Source organism: Leopardus geoffroyi, chromosome B4, assembly GCF_018350155.1.
Source record: "Leopardus geoffroyi isolate Oge1 chromosome B4, O.geoffroyi_Oge1_pat1.0, whole genome shotgun sequence".
Classification (NCBI taxonomy): domain Eukaryota; kingdom Metazoa; phylum Chordata; class Mammalia; order Carnivora; family Felidae; genus Leopardus; species Leopardus geoffroyi.
In genome coordinates, this window is record NC_059341.1 from 75635450 (window position 1) to 75644348 (window position 8899).

Below are 8899 nucleotides of genomic sequence, written 5' to 3' on the forward strand. Positions count from 1 at the left end.
CTCTGCTCTAGCAACCTGGTGAAGGACCAGAGAACCAAACTGAAAGGGAAAACCCTTTCCTCCTGCAAAGTCTCTGCAGTACCCTTTACTTATAAAGCTTAACATCACGTCAGCTGGAAAAGGAAAAATATTTAAAAGGCCCAGATCCATTTTCACATTCAGGTAACAAAAGCAATAATTTGGCAACTGGCATAACTAGTATGGTAGAAGGTATAGTGAGGAAAGGGGAATCTGAGTTGCTTGCCCAAAGCTTTGATTAGTGAAATGATATAAGAGCTGGTGTGGCGATTTCTTTTTTTCTAAGTGGAAAATGAAAAATAGGAATCCTTGGTAGGCTTAATTGTGAGGTGTAGAGAATTCTTATTCCAAACTTTTCCTTCAGTACACCACTTACCTTGTCATCTGTAAATGTGAATAATATTATCCAGTTTTCAGTGCTGTTGAAAGAATTAGTGATAACTTCTACATAATACCTGATCCATAGGCCTTCAATAAAAAGTAGCTCTTCTTCCCTAGATGGATCAAAAGCTGAGAAAAAGCCAGGAAGAAGAGTAGGATTAAAATAGAAAAGTAGATGTAATTATTCCCAGGAAATGGAGAGGTAAGTGTTTTTGAAATGAAATATTTAGAACTGCAGGTTTGAAGGAAAAAATGGGGGAAATTATTCAGGATAATTCCAGGAAGTGTATTGTGAATTATGAATGCAAATCAGTCTTGCTCTTGGTTGTATTCCTGAGCATGGGCATTTATTTACACCATTTAATTTGGAGGAAAGAAATTTTTAGTTAGTGAATTTGGATTTCCTGGAATTTTAGATTTGCAAAGATTAGGATAGAAATAAGGTTCCTTGTAGTGGTTATAGGTCTGAGATATTTCAATTCTCAGACTACAAGAGTTACATACCTATGGTAACTGATTTCTTACTCTGCCATTTTTTTGTGTTTCTGCTTTGGCTTCATTTATACTGTAATTTGGGAATTGACAAAGGGGTTTGATGGCTGGGAGTTACTATAACAGAAATGAATGATGCCCAGCATGTAGTGTTATTCTGGGACTGCAGCTTATCTGTGTCTAGGGATGACCTAAGCCTCATATTGAAAGTAAAAATCCTTAGAGAAATGGGTTTTCAGTTTTGAGATTTAACTGACTATAGCAGAATGGTTCTTAGAGGTCCCACATTGTGGGATCATGGAAAGACTTAACTATTAATGATGCTTGATGTAATTTATGAGAGATTTAATTTATATAGCACACCTTTGGGTGAGAAAAATAACTTGGGTAAGATTTTGCTAATATCAAAGCCCTTATTTCTCTCTTGTCATTTTTGGAGGGGTGAGTATAGATTTTATATTTGTGGGGAGGGGTGTGTTACACTAGGTGTTTAGAGCTTCCTGGGAGGAGTCAGGGAGACCAGATCTTATTTTTTATATAATTGCTGAGAGATTTTCCTGGTCCTCCAGTAAGATCACCTGGATCTAGATTGTCTAGACTCTCTTTTTTTTATTTTTTTTTTTAATTTTTTTTTTCAACGTTTTTTTATTTATTTTTGGGACAGAGAGAGACAGAGCATGAACAGGGGAGGGGCAGAGAGAGAGGGAGACACAGAATCGGAAACAGGCTCCAGGCTCTGAGCCATCAGCCCAGAGCCCGACGCGGGGCTCGAACTCACGGACCGCGAGATCGTGACCTGGCTGAAGTCGGACGCTTAACCGACTGCGCCACCCAGGCGCCCTAGATTGTCTAGACTCTCTTATGAACAATTACGCTGAGGATTAGAAGGATGAATGCCCAATTGCTAGTCTGTTTCCATGCTTTTATGGAATCTTGATATTTTATTTTCGCATTCATTTGTGTGAACTACTTTAGTCCTCCCAAAAGGCATGAGTGGACTGGTGGGTTTATTTGCTGAAATGACTGTCGTGCCAGGCACATCGTAGTAGTTCAGGAGAGAAAAGGAGTCTTTTGGGGAAAAACAACTAACAGTTTAAGGTCAGTGGGGGAGTTATAATAGATTATTGAACAGGTTAATGTCATTTGGTTTTGGGAGAGATAAATTGAGTCAATCCAAGATAACTGAGTGAGACCTAGAACCTTGGAGCTGCAGGCCTGTGGACCAAGGAGGGACAGTGAAGTATAGATTGAAGTTAGATCAGAGTGTGCTACTAAATTTTGCTGTACCCTTACATGGAGTTATCCTTAATGAAGTTAGAGCTGCATAACTCTATGTGAGGGAGTGAAATTAATGAAATCTGATGTTCTAGAATTTTGTAAGTAATTAAAGGTAGCCCTGTCTAAGGCAACCAAGTTCCTCTGGAGACCTCACAGAATCATGACCATCATAGAAGAGTCTTGTTACCAACAGAGAACAATACGATCTTGCTCTGGAACTTGAAGCAGAAGGATTTAGGCTAAACATTATTCCCAAGTATCCTTTTTTCTCCTCTGCCCCCACCCCCTTAACTCCAAAGCTTCCAGAAATTAAGAGCTATTGATCTTTTTCACAACAGGGTGGTGCTAGGTGGTAACTTCTGGTTTGTAGTCATAGATTACAATTGGAAAAGATGGTTCAGTTTTGTCTTTCTGGAGCTGGAGTTGGTGTCTCCTAATTAGAGGTATGATGCTGGTTTGTAGTGAATCTTTTCCTAATGAAATCTTTTTCCTAATGCAATCTTTTTTTTTTTTGAAATGTCTTTTTGTTTTGGGGCATCAGAATAAGAGGGCTGGCAAGTAGATTTATTCCAAAGAGGAACAAAGTAACTCCAAGGGATTGGTGCTATAGAAAGTTTCTGTCAGCTAGCTGGCTTTCTTAACCTCTGAACCAGCTGAGTGGTAGTAGGGCATTTGTTTCCTACCTCTCATTTTTGTTTTTCCTCTATTACTTAGAGTATATTTATACAGAAATCTATGTATAAATGAATGGTTATATATAAGTGAAAATGTTTTATTTTATTTTGCTTCATATATTTCTTTTCCTTTAATTTCACCCTCTCCCAAAGGTTTCTATTTGACCTCTTTTCTCATCACTGGGGTATCAATAAACATGGTTGATTTGGTTCTTGTCTTTCTCTCATGATGATACCATTGTGTGCAGCCAACCTATTTTTACCTGGAGCCAGTTGATATGAAGGTCAGACTTTGTTTACCTTCCTCTTATTCTCAAAGCAAACAGTTTTGCCCTTTTATCTCTAGTGGTTGCCCCATCCTATGGCCACTGACCTCTGTAAACAGGAAGTACAGCCAGACCAAGAGACTACACGAATGAGAGAAATCCTGCTCCATGTGGCTCTGCCTCTCCATCTGGCAGCTCTTCATTCATGCATTGTCCCTGTGCTGATGTGTTACTCTCCTGTTCTTAGAGATCCACAGTACCCTGCTCTAATTTAAAGACTGGGAGAAGGTACAATGAGTGCTGGTAGATCCTTTTGATTCTGAGCTGTAATTGTGGAGACAAACTTCCTCTTGCTCTGTGGTGGAGATACATAAAGGTGTGGGGAGGGTCAACCTTGGAGAAAAGGAAACCTAGCTCAGTAGTTAGTAACTCAGGCCTTAGAATTCAGTAGACTTAGGCATGAATCCACACTCTACCACTTACTGCTGTGTGACTACTTATAGCTGTGTCATTTTTATGTTATGTCCTTCACACCTTGGCCCTAACCTACCTTTCCAATCTAATCTCTTGCCTCTCCCGTTCTGTCTCCTCCCCACTCCCTCTAAGGGTTGTTTTATAACCAGATGGAACTACCTAGGAGCTTGTTGGAAAGATAAAACCTCTGGCCTCATTCCAGACCTAATGTACTGGAATCTGTACTTTCTGAAGTACACATTAAAGTTTAAGAAGCACTGGTCTAAGCTACTTTCTAGCACTTTTATTCCTGGGAGAAACTATGTCACAATCTAGCCTGTGACTGCTGGGTATATGTGAATGTCCTTTGGAGAAGTAGGATATGCTTTGCAATTTGAAGTGTTCTCTGAATAATTCACAGCTAAACTGTGTCCAAAATAGTAAGTCCTTGAGCAACTAGCTTCCTTTTCAACCCTTTGAGATTCATCCTGCTCCTTTCTCCTGATTTTCTGGGAGTTTCCTTTGAATCCAGAGAAAGTCTCCTCACCAGAGAGGAGCTTACACAGACTCAATTAAATGCCTGCTGTGTTTAATAAAGAATAATGTTGAGTGCATCATGGACCATAGAAATTCAAAGGCTATTTGGCTGTCAGGGACCTTTTAATTTAGTTGGAAAGATATAAACATTCAGGGTAAAGTTAATGTTATGCCTTATATTTGGGTAGTCCTTTGTCATCTACCATCACCTCTTCTGAATTTTTGCAATAATTCTGCGATGTTGGTAGGAACGTATTATTGGCTTTTTTTTTTTTTTAAGATAAAAAAGTCAGATCCAAAGATATGGAGGGATTTAGCAATGCCACATGGCTGTTCAAGAGCTGGGGTATGTGTCTATGTCTTACAGCTCTGAGTCTAGGCTGTCTTCTTGTTAAAACTATTGTGCCTCATTGTATCCTCTAGTACGGAATTAATTTAAAATAAAGAAAATGCAGTATAGCATTGCAAAATTTTAATGTGGTAGTTGAGAGAAATCATTTGACCAAAAGAATATGAGGGGGCTTCAGTGAAAAAGGTATTTTGCAGGACTCTGAAAGATGAACAGGCTATACTGGGCAGAGAAAAGGGGTGGGCAATCCAAGAAGAAGGACAAGAGGCAGAAAAGCAAAGTCTGCTCAAAGAATAACGATTATACCAGAGTTCTTAGGCTATTTGTAAACTGGACTGTTCCAATCCAACCGAATGAGGCATCTGAATTTCAGATGTAGGAATCATTGTTTAGGGTAGTGGTTTAGTGGTTCCTTCTTTCCTTCATATTCTTGCATAGAATCCACCGTGTCATGAGACACATCAGGGAGGCATGACCATAGATCTCTAACTGGTGGGTGGAAAAGGTGGGAGTTTCTAGGTCGGGGTTGTTTGCTAGACTACCACATTTTTTTTTTTTTTTTAAGGCATCGTATGACCTGTTTTAGATAGTTGGGGGCAGCTTCTTTCACCTTAGGGAAATGTGAGTCAATGGTATTCAGGACCACAGAAAAATAGTGAACTTAAGTAAATGGTTGAGATCAAGGTCAAGAAGTGGTAGCACAATAAGGGGCGGGGCGAACACACCCTGGGATCATAAGGGTGATTCTTATGGGTGCAGAGGCGCTGAGGATCTGGATTGGTTTAGACCTAGAAGAAAGTTAAGTCTGATTGGACACCCTACCTGGGTGGGATCTGGCAGCTCCCTAACCAGAACCTGAACATCTCTGTGGGGCCTTGCCATTGTGACGTGGTCCAGCCAGTCTCAGCTTTAGCTCCCGCCTTGGCTGGGGGAGGCCCAGAGCAGTGGCCCTGCGGAGGCGGGAGCGGGGCCATGGCTGAGGTGCCTGGGCCCACTGGCGAATCCAAAGGCACTGAAGTTAAAACCCAGCAGGCCACGGAAAAAACCCTCAGGGCACCGCCAAGGCGGGGTCCAACCTCGGTGCTCAAAGTGTCCCAGTTGTTGCTCCGAGCCATCACAGCACACAAAGGGCTGACTCTGGCCACTCTCAAGAAGGAGCTCGGAAATGCTGGCTACGAAGTGCGCCGGAAGTGCCGCCACTCAGGCGAAGCACCCAGGTCTGATGTTAAGGGCACGCTTCTCCGAGTCAGCGGTAGCGATGCCTCCGGCTACTTCAGGGTTTGGAAGAGTCCAAAGCCGAAGAGAAAGCCGGGACGCCCGAGGTTGGAGGAGGGCGTGCGCTCTTCGAGGAGGACTCCTCCTAGGCCACGGAGCCCACGGAGGCGCAGCACGCATCGCAGGGCGGCCAAGAAGGCCAGGGAATTATGGAGACAGAGCACGAAGGGAAACACGAGGATGAGGAAGGTCAGGCCAAGAGCCAAGGACTCGGTGCGTTCCAAAGCCAAGGAGGGAGCAAGGGCCAAGGTGATGAACCAGGGGAGAGGTCAGACCATGAAGGAAGACATCAGGCCTAGGACCCGACAGAAGAGGCCAAGCTCGAAGCCCAGGGAAGAGAAGCAGCAGGACCAGGAGACATTGGTAAAACGCACCATCCAGAAGACATCCTTGGTTAAAAGTGACCTAAATTTTAGCGGTCAGGGGAGACCCACGCATGACCCAAGGGCTGTTCGCACAAAGACTTCTACTAAAGCTTAAAGTCCTCCGTATGCAGCCGGGTGCCTGTAGTGTGGGAGCAATTTCCCTTCCTCAAGGCACAGATGCCTTTCCCCTTAGGCTCTAATGAGAGCAGCTCTCACACACTGAAGTGGACAAAACTATACACAAGACCTTTCCACTACATTGTGTCTGTTTCGTCTTTGCTGTACCAGGAAGGGTAAGGGTGGGTGGTGAGGTGAGACCTATAGCAGAGGCATATGGGGTGAAGAGACAAGGAGATGTTGGGATTCTGTTCCTGTTGGGAAAATGCCTTTCAGAAGGAAAAAAGAAAATAGGTAGAAGAAAAGCGGCAACTTGACGAGATTAGATAGAAGTACTGAATTAACGTTAGACACCCTATCAAATCCAAATTGAGTTTTGGGGAGAAGGGCATGTAAAAAGCAAAGTGGGGGGCATCATTGGGACAAGAAAATAGACAACCTTTAAGTTGAGTGGTCTCACTGATCCAAAGTGTTCTTAACTGAAATTCCTTTTAGGAAAAAGGCCCTTCTCCCAAAATTGTAATGGGTTTATAGTTTTTGCTTGACTTGATAATCTTAACTTTAAAACTTTGTCTTATATGTTAATCTTCACTTAAAGGAGAGTGTGAAAGCATCTAGCACAGAGCTTGGCACAGGGTAGGTGCTCATTACTGAGATTTTAATGAGTATAAATAATTTGTGATTATGTAATAATGACTATAGCAGAAAACTATACAGGATCAGTACTTAATGAGACCAGGATTCTAGTCAAAGTTCTGCCACTCTGACCTTGGCTGAGTTGTTACTTACCTGTTGATAGCTTGGTTTTCCTTCTCTGTAAAAAAAGAGTTGGAATTGGGCTAGGATGATTTTAAGTGTTAGTAAAATAAGAAGTACTTAAAATATCATGACATAGGCTTTTCTTGCCAAAATTCAGTAAAGGAGTTATCAACTGGGAAAGCACTAACTATAAGAGAGGATATTATCAAGATTTATGAATGCAAAACAAACAACAAAGATTTATAGAATGCTTATCAGAAATAGAAGATGGGGAAGGCTAATGAATAGCTAAGTCTTTTGCTTTTCTTAAAAAACAACAGGCATTGAACACTATATATCAAATATGGAGCAAATGTATGATTTCTTTTAGTTCTGAAAGCAAAGGTTAAGAGCAGCATGGGAGTAGTTCTCATGCCATAGGTCATGACAGGACACGGAAGTGGTCCCTAGGGAAGTAAACATCAAAGTTGCCGGTTCAGGGAAATGACGCTGTTTCCAACTGAAGCCAAACAAATAGGGGAAAGGGAACAACTGGGAAGGTGCTTTTTATTCTTGAAAAGAGGGGAGAGTGATCATTGGAGGTGGGAAGGTGTTGGGACAACCTGGGGAGCTTTTTCAGAGTGTACCTGACCAAGCTTTTGCCAAGAGTCTGATATCACCTACAAGGGGGAACAGAGTATGTGTATTTACAAAAAACAAAACAAAACAAAACAACCACACAAGAAGAAAAGAAAGCTTAAGTGATGCTAATAATCACCCCCTCATACCCTTAATAAGAATTACCACTTTAAACCTATGCAAAGCTAATAGTAAAATGCTTGAAGTATATCTCATCTATAGATGATTTGAACTTTAAATTTCCCCCTGCTGTAATTAGGTTCACTGTGTTCTTGAATTGTCTGTGAGTAGCAGAATGAAGCAAACGGAATCAGAGAATAGGGAGCCATCTGAAAAAAGGCAGTGAAAAACATTGTCTATTGAACACAATTAGAACAAAGTTAATCAGATGTCCTTGTGATAGCCAGATGTATTGCCCCTTTATAGTCCTGGGAGGTTTTATTATTTCATTTTTATTTTAGAGAAAGTGTGAATCAGGGAGAGGCAGAGAGGGGGGGAGAGAATCCCAAGGAGGCTCCACACTGTCAGTGTGGAGCTTGATGCGGGGCTCGAACCCACAAACCATGAGATCATAACCTGGGCCGAAGTTGAGTGCTTAACTGACTGAGCCACCCAGATGCGCCTATAGTCCTGGCAAGTTTTTACCTAAAGAATCAGATGATCTAGAACTAGATACCTTTTCTCCTAAGATGGGATGCAAAACAGGGGCAAACATTTTTCTAGATTTCCTAAGAACCATCACAGTTCTGTTTGTGTTGTGATGATTTCATTTAAGCAAAATTTCCATCCATCAGTCAGTACATTTATTGAATTTATTAAGTGTCAGATCCTGACTGTAATAGCTATCAATGGTCACTACAGATTATTTTTCATTCATAAGCTTTTGGGTGGCTGTACTCCAATGAAATATAAGAAATGACTTTACTCATTGGCAAGCTATCCAGATTATCTAGATTATAATGCTAGCTGGGTACTTCTGTGAAAGGAATTCCCAAGAATAGGTAATCTCATCCCAAGTGTTCACTAATAACTAAATGCCTATAAGATTCTGGATGCTTTGCTGAATAAAGATGGATAAAGCATAATCCCCACTTCTCCCTGCTCACACTCTAGTGCCATATTTGGGTATTTAACTTTAGTCAGAGCAAATGGAACATCCCTGACCTCAATTCTTTGCTTTCAACTGCCTAGTCGATGATGATGATCAGAAAATTGTTGGACTTTAGAGTTGTAACAAAGCTTAGATGCCCTTTTGCATCAACTATTCAATGGTTGTTGATAAAACAGTTAACAAAAAATACAAATGGCCTTTAAAAA

The 8899-nt window shown here is 41.4% G+C and overlaps 1 protein-coding gene across 1 annotated transcript; it reads left to right on the forward strand.

The window, feature by feature from the left end:
• The first annotated feature begins 5420 nt into the window (after positions 1-5420).
• Positions 5421-6345, forward strand: LOC123590354 (testis-specific H1 histone). Its single transcript, XM_045463439.1, has one exon. It carries the CDS (start codon positions 5421-5423, stop codon positions 6201-6203), a length of 783 nt encoding a protein of 260 aa, XP_045319395.1. The 3' UTR covers positions 6204-6345.
• Positions 6346-8899: the final 2554 nt, after the last annotated feature.